Raw genomic sequence first — 20,341 nt, 5'->3', positions numbered from 1 at the left:
ATACAGTGAAGAAAACCTTCTGCAGATTCAGGCTCATTTATCTAACTTCTCAAATGGCCCCATTTTTACTTCCTTCCTAAAGGTCCCACGTGACATCCTTAAGGACCCACGTGACAAGAATAGGGCTGGAGGCCCGACAAGTACATGACTAAACTTTCTCACCGACCAACTCTGTTGAATCTGGAACTGTTTGGAAAAGCCAGTCAATGAAAACCCTATCCCCTCACTAGTTAGGCTCCTGTTTGGGAACAGTAAATCTATTTCAGTAGAACTCCTACTGAACGCTTACTTACCTTTTTCTTCTGGGAAAAGAGCCATTCCTATTTGCAAAATCAAGACAATCACAGTTGCGCGTTTTCCCAAATCTTTGGCTGTATTGCAATGGTTGTTTCATTTTGTAATCTCCAACTAAACATTTCCTAACCATGGATTAACAATATAGTTACTGACTGGTTTCTTTTAACAGTATTTATCCAACATAACAAAATAAACTGCGATTTGTTATACTTTTTTTTACAAAACATTTTATAAATATTTTTACAAAATGTATACAAAGCAATTTCAAGTGAGACATACTATACAAATGAAGGTATTTAAGCAAATAAAGCCCACACCACACTGACAGTGAGTGACGCATCCTCTATAAGTCAAGTCAGTCTGTAAGGCCTCCCTAATCTAACAAAATCTACTAAATTCTTCAGAGCTAAAATAGTTCTTTTTCGTAATTGCCAGTTTAAAATTTGCTTTATCTTTAGGCAGTACTTAAGGACACAGAAAATCAAATGCTTAATAACAAATGCACACTTTTCCACAACAGAAAAAAAAAAAAAAAGAAGATGATTTTTGTTACTGAGTACAAGTAGTTCTAAAAAATTGACCTTGACTAATGAACCTGAACAACTCAAAGCTGGCCGTCTGAGGCGGAGCCCTCTGGCCCTTAGCCAGAGGGGGCTCCACATGCGAGTTATGACCCATGTGCGCAAAACCTAATCACAGGAGTAAAATACATTTCGTAATCTTCATTTGTCATTATCTAGAATCTTTCCTCCATAGAAAGTAAACTTACATACAAGGACACAAAAATTTACAAGTTTCATTTTGGTAAATTAGGCTCTCCATTTGCTAGACAAGTGTTAGGGCTCAAAAGACCCTTTGAGATGGTATACAGAAAGGCTGGGATTGGGGTAGCAGGACAGGATGGGGAAGAAAGGGAGGTGATGAATGTACATGAAGCTTATCTTTTAAGAATTCCACTGATTGGCAATAATTAACGTAACTCATCAGTAGCCTACGTGAAGGCTTCCGGGTAGAAAGTTCCACCATGAGAAGAATTTGATTAGGAGGGACCACCTTTAAGTCTTGCTAGGAATGAGGGGAGCATGAGTCCTAAGAGAAGAAGAGCCTACAAAATCATGGGGTTCAGGGCAGGGTGTTACCCCAGGCGGCCCAAACAGAAAGTTCCAACTGGCAATACCAACTTATCCTTCTAATATGTTACAATACAGGAAAAAAGGGGAAATCTGCAATTTGGACGTTGGCACAAATAAGGAAAAAATGGGAACCCTAAAATGGCCCAGATTTTCCAAGTTCTATTGGCCGGCGGGTGGGGGTGGGGAGAAGGAACTTCGCTTTTATGAAGGCTGGCTGGCTGAGAGAGGTTTCTTTGAGTGCAGGGACAGAGGGGCAGGGAGAGAGTCTGGGTCTTCCGTTGCCGTGTTTTCCAATAATCAGAAGCCTTCCTTTCCAACGCAGGCCAATCTGGAAAAGAAGCGCCCAACATGATGACAATGGGGTCATCCCCATTCTGGCAACAGCCAGAAACAGGTGCTGGCAATGCGTCAGAGTGGAGACCAGTGGGTGCAACCCCTCAAGCCAGAGAGATCAACAGGATAAATGAGAGAGTGCGTGCACATGGGAGGAAGAATGGGTGGGTCCACACTGTCACCAGAATGACCTGATCTCAATAGCTCAGATACGTGCACGCGCACGTGGGGCAGAGTGCATACGAAATACCGTTATGTCGCTTTCCCAATGACAGGAGAGAAGGGCTGGTTACAATGACACTGGGAATGAAGGTAACAGCCGAGATGGGATGAACTGGGACACGAACACAAGGAAGGAAAACGGGGAAAGCTCCCTGAAAAGAAATATAAATAAATAAAGCAGTAAGTCATGTTCACTAATAGGAACACGGGCCACACACAGACCGTGACAGGGCGTGTCCTTTGGCTCTCAAGTGGGAATCCCGTGTCTCAGCTCTTTTCTTTCAGTGGGGGGCTGGCTGGTAACTTTGGTTTGTCTGTGTTTTGGTAATGATTGCTGCCGGGGGGTGACTACTGTTCTCAGACAAGAAGCATAAACAAGGCCAAAGTCCCCTTAGAGTTTAAACTGAAGTATTACAACACAGTTTTCAAATGAAAGTGCTTTGGACTCTTGGCTATTTGTGGGAGAGGGTGCGGAGAGGTTAAATGAAAGGAAACCCAGCAACAAAAACGTACAGCATACGTTGACTATATCCAATTACAAAACGCAAAACGCTTGTTTTTTTTCTCAATAGTTAACATATATATGCTTTTACATATATACATAGTATACTCCTCAAGGCTCTCTCCCGGCCTCCCCTGTACACTGTGCCACTTAACTCGTTTCCATTTTCCTTTATTTCAGCCTGGTGAAAATTTTCTCAAGTCGTGCCGTTGCAACTAAGAACAGAGCATTCCCTAGATGAAACTCAACACGCGTATGCCGAAAAGCATGAGGTTTTGCTCCAGGAGCATCGGAAAAGCGCTCAGACGATGAGCAAGGAAGCCCTGCGAATGCCCTGCTTGTGTGCTACTGGCTGCTTCCTCGGGGCCGTGGGGTCCCTGGCGGAGCGGCCGGCAACTTACTGCTCAGAGGTGGCCCGGGGCGGGGCGCGGGGGGTGGGGTGGGGGGGGACAACCGTGCGGTCTCCCCTCCAACAACAACAACAAACCCAAAACAACGAAATTTGGAGATGCAGTGGGACATTCTTTCACAAAGTAGCTTCTATCAGTCCTGTTTGATTTTCTTTAATAAGTCTGTTCTTTTCAAATGACTTAATGATTGTCAGAATTTTACCGAGGGCCAAGTGTACTGTGATCTCAGTGAGTTATGGTGTTTTAAAAAAAAAAAAAAAAATAGTAATAATAAAACAAGTAAACAAACACACAAAGAAAATGACTATAAGCACTTCTGTAACACTTGAAATGTGTAGGGCCTATCAGACTGCTTTCTAACAAGGATTAATTTCACGAAAGGATCTCCCTGTAACCACCACGAGTATTGCTCTTAAACAAAGAATGGGATTGAAGATCAGAAAGAATAACCTGTGATGAAAGGTCAAGCAGGCTGGAGACAGGAGAACACTTCCATTTGCTTTTGCCAGGAAAGAATGTAACTTGTCCGGGGCGGGGTGTCGGGGCGGGGTGGGGGAGGGCTGCTGCTATTAACACTCTAAGATACTATTTACAGCTGCTTCTAAAATGGAGTCGGTTTCTACAATGCCTTCACTGTGGTCCGGGATGAACTTTTCCAGGCAGTTTTCCTGCGAAGCCATTGGAGAAAAGTTGGGGAAATCTAACTCAACAGAGCCGCTAACCGTGGGGTCACTCTGGGGCTGCCGCCCAGCCTTTTTGAGTTCCAAGATGTTCTTAAATGTTGTTTCTAAACTCTTAGTGAGCTGGAGGTCTGGCTGGGGCTCGCCCGACCCTTTCATGATGTCTGTGTGTAAAACTTCATTCTTTGGAGAATTCCTCAGAGTTTTGTCCTGGAAGGAATTGTTACATGTCATCTCCAAGTGAGAATCTACTAGGATGCTTGAGAGTTTGCTCTCAGTACCGTGATCTGGTCTGGATGAGGTTTTCCGGTGCCCTTCGGGGCCGGGAGAGCACTCGCTGGCCTTCGTGGACTCTCTCCGGCTTGTTTTCTCTTCGGATGCACTCCGGTACTGTGCTAAGCCCACTTTGTCAAATTTCAGTGCTCTGCCGAGGCATTCAGTTTTTTTAGAAACGTTTCCTTCTGCGGAGACCACGATGTGATTAGGCACTAGATGAAACTGGTCATGATTCGTCGGTTCTCGGCTTTGGGCCTTGGCTGTCAGGTGCAGAGAGCTGGGCGCTTTACTGCCATGCTGGTCACTCCGGCCAAACTGTGTCTCGTGAGCAGCTTTATCAGGTTTGAAGGAACAACAGAAATCAGCCTGAAAACCCTCTGGGAATGGGAGCAAAAAGAACACTAATGAGTGAATGAGACAGGAAGAACTATATGGCAGGCCCCCAGTGGGTCAAGTGCAAATCCAGCTGAGCCCAGCAAACCAGTCTTTCGTGTCCAGGAACACGCAGAAGCACCGCACTTGAGGGGGCTTCCTGTGAAAGTAACCATGGCTTCCAGACAAGAAGCTTAAACCTCTTTGAAAAAGTAGCTGCTTGGTGGGTGACAAATGGGAAAACCAAACAGGCAAAACCTCCACTTTGTCTTGATATCTTAGTGTTCTCTCTCTCTCTCTCTTTTTAAAGTTTATTTACTTATGTATGTAAGTAATCTCTATACCCAACTTGGGGCTCAAACTCACAACCCCAAGATCAAGAGTGTTCTGATCCAGCCAGGCACCCCTCTTAGTGTTATCTTTAGCTAGTTTTTTAATTACTGCTCTGAAATAGTCTGAAAACAGAAATTAGATGCTAGTATCAGCTTGGTTTCTCCCTTGGAGCAGAGGGCTGTGGAATGAGGCTTTAGGGCAGGGTGGGAGTAGATACAACTACTTCTGTCTTTGGGTGATGGCATTTCGGTCCCTATAGACACATGTAAGGGGACCTGGAGTTATAGCTGCACTTTGCCAGGACCACAAAACAAATGGTCAACACGATTCCAAAATGACACCTGCTTGGAAGGACAATGATGTATGGAAGAACCAGGTCTATGAGTGAGCACTGGACTGTGCCAGCCTTGAAGAGCCCAGGATGACACGAGAAATTTATGAGGATTTAGGAGGTTGAGGGCACGGAAGCAGACTGCTGTTACAGAAGAGGAGAAAAAGTGAAATCGGGCTTTAATGACATCTGTAGAATCAAAATGTGAATTTCTTCATCAAATCACAAAATACGAGATGTAGGAGATACAGCCTTGAAATGTACAAAGAAGACTCCAGGGGTGCCTGGTGGCTCACCTGATGGAGTGTCCAACTTTGATTTTGGCTCAGGTCATGATCCTAGGGTCGTGGGATTGAGCCCCGTGCTGTGTGTGAAGCCTGCTTAAGATTCTCTCTTTCTCTCCCTCTTCCCCTCTCCCCTGCTTGTACTCTCTCTCTCTCTCTCTAAAAAAGTTTAAAAATAATATTTAAAAGGAAGACTCCAGGGGCGCCTGGGTGGCTCAGTCGGTTAAGCATTGACTTTGGCTCAGGTCATGATCTCACAGTTTGTGAGTTCGAGCCCTACATCGGGCTCTGTGCTGACAGCTCGGAGCCTGGAGCCTGCTTCGGATTCTGTGTCTCCTTCTCTCTCTGCCCCTCCCCTGCTTGTGCTCTGTCTCTTTCTCTCTCTCTCAAAAATAAATAAACATTAAAAATAAATAAATAAATAAAAAAAGACTCCATCCGACAAACACTGGCTGTGCAGGCACAATACAGAGGGGGGTGAAGGTGACATGCAGGTCTAGGGGGCTGTGACGAAGTAGGAAGATTTATCCATAAGCCCAACTCATCAAAAGGCAATAGGAGATTTCAAGTTCTAAGAAAAAGAGATAGAATTATATCCTACATCATTCTTTTCCTTTTTGGAAAGATTTGAGGATTCTCCTAAATACACAGCATTTCTTTCAGATGCTCCCTTCAGACTGAGTGTAAGGATCATTTATTCTCTTTAGAAATTTCATGAGCCACGTCAGACACAAGGCAGAACCTTAATCTTTAACAACTGGAAAAGAAGTTAGGGGAATGGAAATAAAGCCACTGGAAAATAATAGTCCAACAGTAGGGGAATGGAGTAGCTAAATTCTCAAATTAAAGTTACAAAAAGTTTATTAGATATTATTTTGAAGACTCTAGCAAATGATAAGGACTTCAGATATGTTAAATAGAAGCCAATTAGAGTAACAAAATCATATTTAGCATATGACATGTGTTTATAACTATACATAAATGATGCATGCAAATAGGAACCGGAGCTGGAAGGAAACTTGGAGAAATAAAAACTTTTCTTCTATAGGATGGTGCAAGTGTGGGTAAAATTTATATTCCATGAACTGTGATAATGATATTTGATTTAAAACATTTCAGGAGCGCCTGGGTGGCTCAGTCGGTTGGGCGTCCAACTTCGGTTCAGGTCACCATCTCACAGTTCATGGGTTCGGGCCCCGCGTCAGGCTCTGTGCTGACAGTTCAGAGCCTGGAGCCTGCTTCGGATTCTGTGTCTCCCTCTCTCTCTGCCCCTCTCCTGCTTGCACTCTGTCTCTCTGTCTCCCCAAAATAAAAAAAACATTAAATAAAAAAAAAACATTTTAGAGCCCAGGGGCACCTGAGTGGCTCAGTCTGTTAAGTGTCCAACTTCAGCTCAGGTTGTGATCTCACAGTTAATGAGTTCGAGACCCACATCGGGCTCTGTGTTGACAGCTCAGAGCCTGGGGCCTACTCTGGAATCTGTGTCTCCCTCTCTCTCTCTGCCCCCCTTCCCCTTGCACTCTCTCTCAAAAATAAACATTAAAAAAATTAAAAAAAATTTTTTTAGAGGCCAGAGAAAAGTAAGGAGATTCTTATTTATTTGGAGGATTCTTTTTTTTGTTTGTTTTCCTAAGATTTTATTCTTAAGTAATTTCCACACCCAACATGGGGCTTGAACTCACAACACTGAGATCAAGAGTCACGCTCCACTGACTGAGCCAGCCAGGCACCCTGGGAGGATTCATTTTTATTTCGTTAAGGAAAATTTTTTTAAATGTTTATTTTTGAGAGAGAGAGTGAGAGAGCGCAAGCACATGTGAGCTGAGGTGGGGCAGGGACAGAGAGGGACAGAAGATCCAAAGCGGGCTCCATGTTGACAGCAGAGAGCCCCATGTGGGGTTCCAACTCATGCACAGTGAGATCATGACCTGAGCTGAAGTCAGATGCTTAACCAACCAAGCCACCCAGGTGCCCGGGAGGATTCATTTTTAAAAGGCAGATTGTGGGTCAAATCTAATGGCATTCTGTAGGGACCAAGGGCAGGCCACCCCAATAACACAATGGCATACTGATTATTTTGGATTAAAACTACTTAAAAAAACAGCTTGTACAAGGATACTCTGACCCTCCTTGGCTCCCTGAGAGCAGGAAATAAATCCCCCATGTGAAAGGTGCTCTCCCTGTACCAAGAGGCAGAGAGATATCCTCATCACCAGAAACATGGAATTCAGGGCCAAGAAGGATGTATGAACAACCCTTGTTACTTTTCACTAATTTACTACTCCAGTCCAAATTCTGTTTTGAATTCCTTACTAAGTGAAGTCCCAGAGTTAAGTCTCTTTATCGTAACAATTCCTCAGAGATTTATTGTCTCTTTGTCTAAAAAGTAGAAAAACTGCTTGCCTTGGTTACTCTTTGAGTCTCAACTTCATTATTGGACCTTTGAACACATGTAATAAAACTTTTTTGGGGGCGCCTGGGTGGCTCAGTCATTTGAGCCTCTGACTTTGGCTCAGGTCATGATCTCACAGTTGGAGCCCCGTGTTGGGCTCTGTACTGACAGCCAGGAGCCTGGAGCCTGCTTCGGATGATATGTCTCCTTCTCTCTCTGCCCCTCCCCACTTTGTGCTCGGTTTCTCAAAAATAAATGTTAAAAAAAAAAAAAAATAAAACCATTGTTTCCTCCTATTAATAGGTCTTATGTAAATTTAATTCTTAGCCCAGCTAGAAAAACTTTGGACAGAGGGAAATTTCTTCCTCCCCTTCAAGGAAATTAGTGGGAAACTGACAGAGTGAGAGAAATGTACTTAAATGCAGCATCTCAATTTACAAGCTTGTGGGCAGGGACCCTACAATGCCTTGCAAATAGTAAGACAACTCAGTAATTTGCTGAGGCTTAAATGCTTTGGGGAAGGCTTCTGACTTAATTTTGTTCTCAAAAACTAGAAAAAGAATCACGTAACAAATGTCAAATTCCAGGTTGGATTTTCTAGGCTATAGGCCTTCTTAGAGTATGCCTACACTGCTCTCATTCTGTTTTTTTTTTCTCCCCAGAATTCATTTTATTTATTGTATTGTATTATATAATATTTTAAAGTCTAAAAATTTTTTAAAGTTTAAATGAATTTATTTTGAGAGAGAGGGAGGGTGAGCAGGGGAGGGGCAGAGAGAGAGGGAGGGAGAGAGAGAATCCCAAGCAGGCTCCACACTGTAAGCTTGGACCCTGATGTGGGGCTTGAACTCAGGAACCATGAGATGATGACCGGAGGTGAAATCAAGAGTTGGGTGCTTAACCACTGAGCCACCCAGGCATCCCCTCCAGAATTCATTTTGTACCTTCAGGTTTTGTAACCAGAGGTGGTTCAGACAGACTCCCCAAAGGCCCATGGCCCGGACCCCATAAGTCCGTCCCTCTCCTCTACTTTCCCTCTGACGTTTCTTACCAGGGTCTACAAGTGCCAGACGCTTGTCTCGGGACAGAGAAGCTCTTTCCTCCTGGTTGAACATTCTATCGATCATCACCATCTCAGCAGAGGGATTGATCCGCTAAAAACGAGAGAGTCCGGTCATTTCAGATGCCTTTTAACAAGTGCAAACATCCCACTGTGTCTTTGAAACAAACGAAGCAACCAAACATGAGGATTTGGTGTTTAGGTTCTAGTCATGTGCCATTTAGTCACATTTTTTTTTAAAGAAATCTTTTTCTTTAAATGTTTATTTATTTATTTTGAGAGAGAGAGAGAGAGAGTGCACGCACATGCGAGCTTAGGGGGAGGGGGTGGGGAGGGCAGAGAGAGATGAGAGAGAGAATGCCAAGCAGGGCTCCGTGCTAACAGCACGGGGCTAGATCCCATGAATTATGAGGTCATGACCTGAGCCAAAATCAAGAGTCAGACACTTAACTGCCTGAGCCACCCAGGTGCACCTCTGTTTAGTCACATTTATCCTTATCATGTAGGAATGCATTTTTTTAAATTGTATTTTGGGGGAAAAGATGATTTACACATTGATACAAAATTCAAAAGGTACTAAAGAGGATGTGAAAAATAAGCCTGCCTTCTTGGCTTTCCCTGCCTTTCCCTGGGGGCACCTGCACCTACCAGTGTTACTAGACTCTTCTAGACTGATTTTATGCACACACATGCATTGACATTCTTCTTTATTTCTGCACACAAATGTAACAACTACACACATTGTTCTGTATCTTTCTTATTTCCTTCTCTGCTTACTAATATGTTAAAAGTCTTTTCATTGCATGACCTTTTTTTTAATAGAAGATAATTTGACCAAATAGGTGGGCCTTTCCTTAAAAAATGGTACTCTTTTTTGACATCTCAGCATTTTGTTTCTGAAATGGTCGTTAAAATGAGAACAACTATTTCAGGCTTTGGAGGCACAAATTTAAGTAAATATAAGTAAGTAAATATATATATATCTTAAAAAAATTTTTTTTAACGTTTATTCATTTTTGAGAGAGAGACAGAGTGCAAGCAAGGGTGGGGCAGAGAGAGAGAGGGAGACAGAATCCGAAACAGGCTTCAGGCTCCAATCTGTCAGTACAGAGCCTGGCACAGGGCTCGAACCCACGAACTGTGAGGTCATAATCTGAGCCAAAGTTGGACACTTAACCCCCCAGGCGCCCCAATGTGTGTGTGTGTGTGTGTGTGTGTGTGTGTGTGTGTATACACACATATATGTACATATATACATATATATGTATATATGTACATATATACGTGTGTGTGTATATATATATAGTTAAGTAAACATAAACACACATGTATTTACACTGTACTGTCTATGTGCATAATGTAGTTCAACTAAGTTCCCAAGGGACATTTTCAAAGTTGATTTTAAATTTAAGACTGCTTGTAAGAGGCCAATTTATAGGTTAAGGCTGATACGATTTTAGAATTGTTTCTAAAATCTCAGAAGAGGTTTGGTCTTTCTACCATTTCCTGAGGTATCTTACATTTTTCTCTAATTAACGGATGCTTTAAAACTAATTTTAGTGTCTATTTAGGGAGATGAAAAGACTCTGGAATTAGACAATGGTGATTGTTGCACAACCCTACAAATATACTGAAAACCATCAAGTTGTACATTTATATTTATTTTTGTCCACATTTATGTTTTTTAGTAGGCTTCATGTCCAGCATGGAGCCCAGCATGAGGCTTGAACTCAAGACTGTCAGGTCAAGACCCGAACTGAGATCAAGTGTCGGACGCTAAACTGACTAAGCCACCCAGGCGCCCCCAAGGTGTACGTTTTTAAATCGTACAGGGATTTTATGGCATGTTCATGATCACTCCGTTAAAAACAAGATAAAACCAATTTTAACATCTGTTGTCACCTCGTCTTTTCAAATGTCACTCTGAACAACCTTCGCCACGTCTCTGGGCTGGTGAGAGGTGGCTGGCAGCATCAGAGTGTGGATGGCGGCTGGGGGGTGCCCAGCCAGACCAGATGGTCCCGGTCTACCTTCTAGCTCTGTTAGTCACTCTGCAAGCTCACTGGCTGTGGAATGTTAGGCAAATGACTTAGCCAAAGCACTGGTTTCCTCGTTTGGGGCCAGGAAAGCCACAGCACTCACTAGGTGGGATCGCGCGTGGAAAGCGCACCAGATGCCAAGTGCTGTAGTATCTGTGCCTTTTAAACTATGCTGGGAAAATGTAATTCCCTGAGGTTTTTTTCTCTCTGAATTAGTAGCTGTGACCTGTAGAGTTTTAAAAAAAACAACTATGCGTGGTAGCAGCATTTTTACCATGGCATCTTCTAGGAGCAGGCATCTGTATTTGTTAAGCATCGCTTGGGTCCTTTTTAGGAGCTGAGTGGCAACTGTTTCAAATTCATTGTCGACTTAAAAAAAAAAAAAAAAGGAGAGAAAGAGAGAAAATGGTAAGACGGTGCAAATCACCACTAGGGCTTTTCTTTCTTAGGCCCGAAATGCATTACTCTTCCATTGCTCAAACCTGTCTTGTCTGTGACAGTTTTCTCTTCCTAGATTAGCTTTCCTTGTTTAAACAAGCTTCTGCGCTGCTTTTCTCACGGTCCATTGTTATGTGATCAAGCAAGTCATTTCAATACTAGCTTATGTTAACTTAAATCAGGAAGCCAAAAGCATAACGCTTTTAACATCACCTATAAAGGAAAACCACCCAACGCAGACGTGCAATAAATATCAATGAACAGAGAATGATCTGCTGGTCTAGGTGGCCGTTCCCCCTCTCCCTTCAATGGTATGAAAGACGAAAACAGTTGAAACAACACAGTCCTGCTGTCTGGGGTGGGCCGACTGGTTTTTATGTGAGGACACAAACTAGTTCATGATATCCTGCAGGTCATGGTGCAGTGGCTCTGGCCTTTGCCTGCCGGTCTCCAAAGGTTTCACATTTTCTAATCACTCCGAGTCTTCACATCCCTGTATAATGCGGGATCTGGACCCTATTCCCGGGAACTCCCAGGGAAGCTCCCAGGGGACTGACAGGGACACCACTGTACTCAGATCAGAGACCCCAGCCAGGGAAGCAAGACCAGTGGCAGCCGAGGGAGGGCTTCAAGCAGTGGAAGGGAACTACCAGAGTCCAGGCTTGGGGACGGTGGTGGGAAGGGTGGCGGGGAGGGCGGGTCCAACTCCATTGTGCATCTGTGAGAGGCATCGGAAATGGAGGGGTTCCAGGTTGGTAATGGGGCTCCCAGCCTTAATCTTTCTTGCCAGTTTCTTGACATACAGCAGTGCCCTAGACTCACTTTGGAACCTTGAAGAATGCTTGTGAGGGCTAAAGTATCTCTCTAATTCATAAAACTGGTAGTAGCAGCTACGGGTATGCAATCTGCCTCAATACAAGAAATCACTGGCTAGAGTACCTGCTTCTGAGCCATCCCGCCTGCAGCCCGTAGTCCAGACAATGCTTTGGACTCACTGCCCCCAAATCTGTCAGTAAAATACTCTGACATCTGCATATCCCTTCACAGAATATTGAGAAGAGTAAGTCACATAACCCTGAACATGGACCGGGAGATTGAGTAAATTGGGAACAAGTTAGGTCTGTGATTAAAAACACTAACGTGCCTACTGTCTGGGAGCTACGTGGCTCTCGCTCTTCTGTGGGGCATCCATAGGATGGTGTCTGGTGTCACAGTGGCACTCTGGGGTTACAGCCTGTTTACCTTTCTTCAAGTCTTCCTCGGTGGGCATGGAGCCCTGGCACACGTGGTAGGAGAGTAGCCTCTGCACCGCATCACTTAGTGATCGGAACTGACTTTTATCAGGTGTCACAGCGTGGGCTTGGTCCCTCTGTAACTGCTGGAGAATGCTTTAAAAGAGAAATTGCCCATGTCAGTGGAGATCCATGGTAGGAAACCTAATTGCGATTTGCATGCAAAGAAATTAAGACCTACAGGAATGTTATTATTCACAGTATGGCAGCTCTGTTTTTTTACTTCATAGGCATTTACCAAACCATGCTTCTCCCAGAGACCCTTCAGCCAATGGAAGGGTATGTGGCATGCTGGAAAGACCAAGAACTATTCTTCTTAAGAACAAAAGAGCCAACAGTAGACTCAAGCTATATATGATACGCAGCTGACCCTTCAGCAACATGGGAGGCTGGGGGCACCGACTCCCCGCAGAGTCAGAAACCCACAGAGAACTTGACTTTCCTCAAACTTTACTAATGGCCTCCTGTGGACTGGAAGCCTTACTGATTACACAGTCCACTAATATATAGTTTTTATATTATATGCATTATACAGAGAAAAGAAAACGTTATTAAGAAAATCGTAAGGAACAGAAAATACATCGATAGAAAATACATTTTCTGTATTTATCAGAAAAAAATCTGCATATAAGCGGACCTGCACAGTTCAAATCCGTGATGTTCAAGGGTCACTGCATTTATAGGTCCTAATAGAAACAAACTATAGGAAATTATTTTCAAAGTACATTAAAAAATATTATATACATTATATATATATATATATACATACACACACACACACACACACACACACACATATATACATTATAACCTGACTTCTGTTGTATATTTATTGAAGGTTAGGAACCTAGAGAAATGATCAAAATGAGTCATTTCCAAGGGTCACTTACAAAGCTCCTTTAGTTAGTTGTTTTGTAGCAGGCCGCTTTTGTCCTCCTGAATGACTATCCACCTAAAGACAAAACATACCTCTTATTATTCCCTTTTGTAGAAACAATAAGCAGAATGTAGTTACACATAGTTATGTTACAGATATTTTCAATTCCCTATCCAGAGCATATTCTTTTTTAAGTTTTTTAAGTTTATTCGTTTATTTTGAGAGAGAGAGAGAGAGTGCACAAGCATGAGAGATGGAGAGAGAATCCCAAGCAGGCTGTGCACTGTCAGCACAGAGACAACATGGGGCTCAAACTCATAGACCGTGAGATCATGACCTGAGCTGAAATCAAGAGCTGGATGCTTAACCAACTGAGCCACCCAAACACCCCTTTGTTTCGATTTTAACTAAAAACCTTTGTTTTAATTTTTTATTTTACAGAGAAAGAGTGTGTGAGTTGGGGAGAGGGGCAGAGGGACAGACAGAGTCTTAAGCAGACTCCATGTTCAGTGCAGAACCCGATGTGGGAGCTCAGGTCATGATTAACACACTAGGATCATGACCTGAGCTGAAATCAAGAGTCTAACGCTCAACTGCCTGAGCCACCAGGTGTCCCTCAAGAACATATTCTAAGAATGGGGACTGTACGCTGCTAAAAAAATAAAACAAGCCAGTCCACAGACCCATGTAGCAAAGTCACACCGTGTCAAGATTATGGAAAGCTGTACTATCAGTTCCCTGGAAGGGATTGTATTTAAAGCCTGAATCTCCAACTCTATAAATGCATCATTAGATTTTTGAAGTATATTTGTGGGTACCAACTCCATGAACATCTGAAAATCCATTAGCTGTTACAGTCAAGGTGTGTGATTTAGTAGGTAATTTCTCTTTTTTTCCTTTAAGTAAACTACACCCCAACATGGGCTCAAACTTATGACCCTAGATCAAGAGTCGTATGCTCTACTGACTGAGCCAGCCAGGTGCCCATAGTAGGGCATTTCTTATGTCAATGTTAAGGGAACAAACATGACTTATGTCAGAATCTGAGAATTGAACCAGATCCTTCACGGAGTATTCCAGGCGGGCCCAGACTATAACAAGTTTCATTAAACTATGAATTGGGGTTTGATTGAGAAGAAACTAAGGGCTCAGCAAGCTGAAAACAAAAATATTTTTCCTTCCTTTTTAGATCAGTGGTTGGGTTAAAAGACCACAGAAACGGACTATTTCATATATTCGTGGTTGCTACAGCAGAAAAATAAAAAACTCTTGGTATAACTAAGAGGAACAGATCTACCTCGGTTATGATAATGAGTAATACCACTGAATAGTAAACTACATGTTTTTAGTGCCTACTATGTATTGGCTACTAGTATATTATTATGGTTATCATTATTGTTTTAATGTTTATTTTTGAGAGGAGAACGTGAGCGGGGAAGGGGCAGAGAGAGGGGGACAGAGGATCCGAAGGTCCCCATTGACAGCAGTGAGCCCAGTGCGGGGCTCAAACTCACAAACCGTGAGATCATGACCTGAGCCAAAGTCGGATGCTCAACCGACTGAGCCGCCCAGGAGCCCCAGCTTCTAGTCTATTATTAATTCATGAGGAAATGACAGTGCTGTAATGTGAGAAACAGAATAGACACATGAATCCCATAAACATTAACATAACACAGCCTGGCCTGTCGGGAAGGTCTTCAGTGAGCAAGCACACTTTTGTGTGTAGATGATACCAGGCGGCAACCACCAAGCTGGAGATGACACAACTACATTTCCTCACGATTATGCTCAACCTTAGGAAGAAGCTATGCAAATTGTCCTCTACCTGCACAGCTGGCTGGCCAGGAGATGATCCAACTACCTTTTCCTGCTGTGGCTGTGCGGTTCCTAAGGACACCGGTATAACTTTGCTTCCAGAATCCTGCCCTATTAGAATGAACACATAAGACAACAGAAACAGTCAATCGGGCCCCTTATATCACCCCTAGAGGCCAATGGATGTGGGTTACTGAATGTTCTGAGAAGGATTTCTTTATCACGAATGCTTGCTCTGAGGAAGGACGACGGTGGGAAGTACATTTATCTACAGAAGCCCTAGCGGCAGATGTCAGGATTAGTAAAGCCTACGTGGTAATAAATAGAAAGTAGATACATAAATCAATGGGAATAAATAAAAGCTGCCAGTGCTACAGTTTCGAATTATCGAAGGTCTGAGGAACAGGCCTCGAGCCAGTCACTACGGCAGTATTACTGGACAGCCAGCCAGGATTACAACACCCCAAAATGCTCACGAACGATGTAAGGGATGGGAGGCCCAAGCAGGAGGCTGATTACAAGTGTTCCTGCTTTTGTCTTTTTCAGTATTTACTGAGCAGTGCAGGTATTCAAAGCTTTAGAAGGAACGGAAGACATAGCCCACAATATTTTTAGTCTTGGCGGGGGGGGGGGGATTCCAAATATACATAAATAAAGTGACATGAGGATAGTTACAGAGTCCCTTGTGCCATAGGACACTGGATTTTGTTGTTTCCAAGCGGCACATTTCCCCCCAAATTAAGTGCGTCATAATTTAATTAGAAGTGCGTTTTGTTTTTCTTTCTTAGTAGTGTATAAAATGAAAGTGGGGATTGCAACATGGTTTATCATTCGGGGGGAAAGGAGGCAGAAGGAACGGTCAGGGTGGGGAGGAGGCTGAATGGGAAGGGCTACATGCAGGGTGAGGGGTGGGAGGAGAGTGTCCTCTGGATTTGGGGAGACAGGGGACGGCTGAGGGGAGATTACTGTGAAGGCTCCTGACCTGGCAGTGCGGTGTTCAGGAGGCCAGGGATCTGTGCTTGCCTCAGGCCATCTGTGGTCTTGGAAGCGGATATGGGGGAAGTCTGATTCAAACCTTTTTTCTGAGCCTGCGAAAAATATTGCCAAGAGGAAAAGTTAATTTCGTGACTAAAGGCTGTAACAGATTCCTCAAAACACCAATTAGGCCGGTTAATGCCTACCCAGCATCACCGTCAGGTTAGATTACAAAACAAAAGCAGAGTTTTCCGTCACTCTCCCACCGCGCTGGGAGGACCGCAAGCAGCGCCCTTTAAAACGCTACAGGCGAGCCGAATTTTCTCAGTGCCATTCACGGGGATGCTGAGTTGATGCCAGACTGCTTTCTTGCCCCGGGACTGTGGTGCCCAGACACAAAGGCAGAGCCAGAAGCTCACTTTCTATCCGCGGTAATTTTCTAGCCTGCAGGGACTATGATCCCAACTACCAGAACCTATGGGGGCGGGGTTCTGAGCACCTGGTCAGGGTCCAAGCGCCAGCCCCAAACCTACTGCGAGCACGCACTGCTGTGTAGATGCTCTAGAGTACGTGCCACCCCTGCCACCGGTATGGCTCCCGTTCGCATCATGTCAACATCAGGTGTAACTGGGAAATGTAAATTCAACTGAATATTAGCCTGAGGAAAATATTATTCGGAAAATTAATCTGATGTTTTAAATGGGTGAGTGCTTCTTTTCTATAAATGAGGACATGAACTGGATGAAGTTTAGGGACTGACAAGTTCCTTTTAGCTCTAAAAAGATCTGTTATCTCTATGATCCATTTAAAGGAAGGTGATAAAGGGCTTTTAAATTACTCTCGATTTTTAACCTTCTGTGTCATTACTGCTTCATAGTGCAATAAGTTTTCAGAGTTTTTTCTTCAGTTTTATACTTTCTATTCTATCAGTGGATTGAGAATTTAGTGCAGTCATCCCCACGGGGGACTTAAACTATGACCTTGGCCTGATTAAAATGTTCCCACCAACCGTTCATGTGTGGGCACTCACACAGTCTTTAGCAATGCCTGACCATTGGCCAAGTAAGTTCATGCTGATATTTCTATTCTAAGCGATCAATTATCTATTTGGTTCTCTCTTCTAATATAAAAATGGAGAGGGATTTCTTTTTAGAGCTATACATCCTTTTTGTGTCCTTAATGTTTATTTATTTATTTTTGGGAGACAGAGAGAGAGAGCGGGAGGGAGGGAGGGAGGGAAGGAGGGGCAGAGAGAGAGGGAGAGAGAGAGAGAGAGAGAGAGGGAGAGAGAGAGAATCCCAAGCAGGCTCTGCACTGTCAGCGCAGAGCCCGACGCAGGGCTTGAACTCATGGACACTGAGATCATGACCTGAGCTGAAGTCAGATGCTTAACTGACTGAGCCACCCAGGTGCCCTGAGAGGGATGTGACATCACCCCAGAAGGAAGAGGTCACTACAAAGTTGGAAACGGTCACCTTGCTCATCCTTCCGTTAGCAGGGAAGGTCAGACCTACACCATTCTACGCAGACAGCTAATACATTTTTAGTAACGAAACCCGGAGGGGAAATTTTCCAGTGTTCACAGCATTTCACCTAGAACATAACTCTGCTCTCCTAGTGTTGGTAGCTGTCCACACGGAGGACACTGGGGTTGCGGGGAGGTCTGGGGAAAACGGTGAGCACCCTCTCAGATATTTCCAGGGGATGAACACTAAGGGCCACCTTGAATAAAAAACAAACAGATAAAAGTTGGGAAAATGTGGCTTCACAGGGCAAGGCTATATACTACGTGGAACTCTGAACTAACCAGACTACCAAGAATAGATGGACCAGAGTGAATACGTTCCTGTGACCGCAGTCCTTACGGTAGTGCTGTTAATACACAGTTTTGGAATTTTTCCCAATGTGCCTAGTTCGCACGAAACAGAAGAATGTCAGTCATCCTTACTGTTTTAGAGTATACAACTTTTTTTTTTTTTTTAATAAAAATGGCATTACCCAGCCTGATCTTCCACCTTACTTATCAGACATGACCTAAAATGATTCACAGTTACTAAACAGATGAACAAAACAAAATTCCTACAGCAGCACCTGGGCGGCTCAGTGGGTTAAACATGTGACTCTCGACTTCCGCTCAGGTCCTGATCTCATGGTTCGTGAGATCGAGCCCTGCGTCGGGCTCTGCACTGGCAGCTTGGAGCCTGCTTGGGATTCTCTCTTTCTGCCCCTCCTCTGCTCATGTGCTTTCTCTCAAAATAAATAAATACACATTAAAAAATAAACAAACAACCCCCCTGCATACATAAGCAATAAAACTATACAGCAAAGCAAGAAAGAGATCACCAGGAAAGTCAGGAGAAGGGCTGTGGTTCAGAAGGCATATAGAGGGGGCTGGTTTCTGGGGCTACTTGGCAATACTCTATTTCTTGAGTGGTTACGTGGATGGGAATTTGCTTTTGAATTCTTTGTTAACTGTTCGATCATGTCTTCCACATTTTTTTCTAAATGTGTGCTCTTTCACAACACAGAAGAGTGAAAGAGAAAAAAACCCAGAACAACCTCATGTCCAAGCCTGAAAATGTAAGTACTGTTGTGTCTAAAAACAAGGAAACTGGGGCGCCTGGGTGGCTCAGTCGGTTAAGCGTCCGACTTCGGCTCAGGTCATGATCTCGCGGTCCGTGAGTTCGAGCCCCGCGTCGGGCTCTGTGCTGACAGCTCAGAGCCTGGAGCCTGTTTCAGATTCTGTGTCTCCCTCTCTCTGACCCTCCCCCGTTCATGCTCTGTCTCTCTCTGTCTCAAAAATAAATAAACGTTAAAAAAAAATTAAAAAAAAAAACAAAAACAAGGAAACTGTCTGAAGGGGACCCTCTCGTTTGAGCACATGTTGGAGTGTTTTGTAGTCCCCTTGCCCACCTGTGTGGGTGCCAAGTATTGGCATCAAGGCGTTTTCATCTTACCCCTGCCTGTGTCCTCAAGTCCGCCTTCCCTCGGGAGGAGGACGGTCACTCCAGTTGTCCCACTGTGGGGTAATTGCACAGGTTGGGCTGGGGCGGGTAGGGCCAGGGTGGTGTTAGAGTCAGAATGCATGGGGGGGAGCCTGGCCTGGACCCTGCAGTGGCATAACCTCAGTCCAGCTGGTCTGTATGTTCGGAAAGCTCCGTGCCTTAGGGACCACTCTGTCTCCAGAAGTTCGCCGCTCGCTCCCAGTCTACATATTTTCAGGGCCGGACTTTGGTCTGTCTGGGTCACTGCTGTATTCCCGGCACCAGAACGGGGCCGGCACCACAGTGAGCGCACAGCAAACAGTTACTCAGTAAACTGTGTGAATGAATTCCACTGCAGTGTATGTCACGGGGGTCCGTCCCTCCTCCCAGCCCACCCCCCAACCCCTCAGGATCCATCACCTCTCTCCTGTTCCCCAAAACTTCAGGTTGCCCACAACTGACCATCTTTTCCAGAAGTGAAATTTACCACCTGTCCTGTTTCCTGAACTCTTAGAGAAGCCTTGCTCTTTAAATACATTTTCTTGACAAACAGACTGTTTGAGGATACTTTGTTGAGAACTTGGCTCTAAGAAATCTGCTAACATCAGTATACATTTTAATGCTTTAGATCCTATGGATTATCTTTGATATCATGTAAACATACAGAAGAACCCCAACAAATCAAAATATTTGATATGTCAACCTCCCCTTCTGGGGTGTACTTTGAAAGAAACCAATTACAACCTAGCAAGACAATATTCACCTAACGACAGGCATTTACTGAATGAGGGAGACCACTGGGGGGCTCTGTCCAGCCACACTCCCCTCTGGGAACTGTCCTATTGCCACAGAAACGGGTTGGAGCCAGGAAGGTTGGAGACGACACAAAGGTGTGTTACCTGCCAGAGGCATTGAGGGTTAAACTTTAGGGAAGGAAGGAGCACTTTTTCTTCCATCTAAAAGTGCCAAGCTTGGGGCCCCTGGGTGGCTTAGTTGGTTGAGAGCCCAACTCTTTTGATTTGGGCTCAGGTCATGATTCCAGGGTTGTGGGATTGAGCCCCATGTCGATCCCATGCTCAGCATGGAGCCTGCTTAAGATTCTTTCTCTCTTCCTCTGCCCCTCCCCTGCTCTTTCTGTAATAAAAATTTTTAAAATAAAATAAAAGTGCCAATCCTGCCAATGGAGCAGTTTATCCACCCAGAGGGGTACCTTTTTCTATTTGGGCTCAGAGGGGCACTTTTTCTTAATTTGAACAAAGGTCCTGTATACAGCAGTAGAGGCCCTGTATGGTCACT

At 44.2% G+C, this 20,341-nt stretch overlaps 1 protein-coding gene across 4 annotated transcripts in view; it reads right to left on the bottom strand.

The window, feature by feature from the left end:
• Nucleotides 1-354: 354 nt before the first annotated feature.
• The window catches only part of BICRAL (BICRA like chromatin remodeling complex associated protein), a 79,785-nt gene continuing 59,798 nt past the window's right edge, over nt 355-20,341 (bottom strand). For 2 of the 4 annotated variants that reach the window (XM_043591422.1, XM_043591423.1), the window contains exons 6-12: nt 16,069-16,174; nt 15,097-15,197; nt 13,285-13,346; nt 12,345-12,490; nt 10,939-11,033; nt 8,617-8,719; nt 355-4,230 (exon numbers count right to left, since the gene is read on the bottom strand). In XM_043591422.1, coding sequence (XP_043447357.1) covers nt 3,467-4,230; nt 8,617-8,719; nt 10,939-11,033; nt 12,345-12,490; nt 13,285-13,346; nt 15,097-15,197; nt 16,069-16,174 — 1,377 coding nt within the window. In that variant the 3' untranslated portion in view covers nt 355-3,466. The remainder of the gene's footprint in view (nt 4,231-8,616; nt 8,720-10,938; nt 11,034-12,344; nt 12,491-13,284; nt 13,347-15,096; nt 15,198-16,068; nt 16,175-20,341) is intronic. The other 2 variants (XM_043591424.1, XM_043591425.1) reach the window with 1 other exon arrangement.

Source organism: Prionailurus bengalensis, chromosome B2, assembly GCF_016509475.1.
Source record: "Prionailurus bengalensis isolate Pbe53 chromosome B2, Fcat_Pben_1.1_paternal_pri, whole genome shotgun sequence".
Classification (NCBI taxonomy): Eukaryota; Metazoa; Chordata; class Mammalia; order Carnivora; family Felidae; genus Prionailurus; species Prionailurus bengalensis.
The sequence above is the reverse complement of the archived record's forward strand: the minus strand, read 5'-3'. Positions and strand labels throughout refer to the sequence as shown.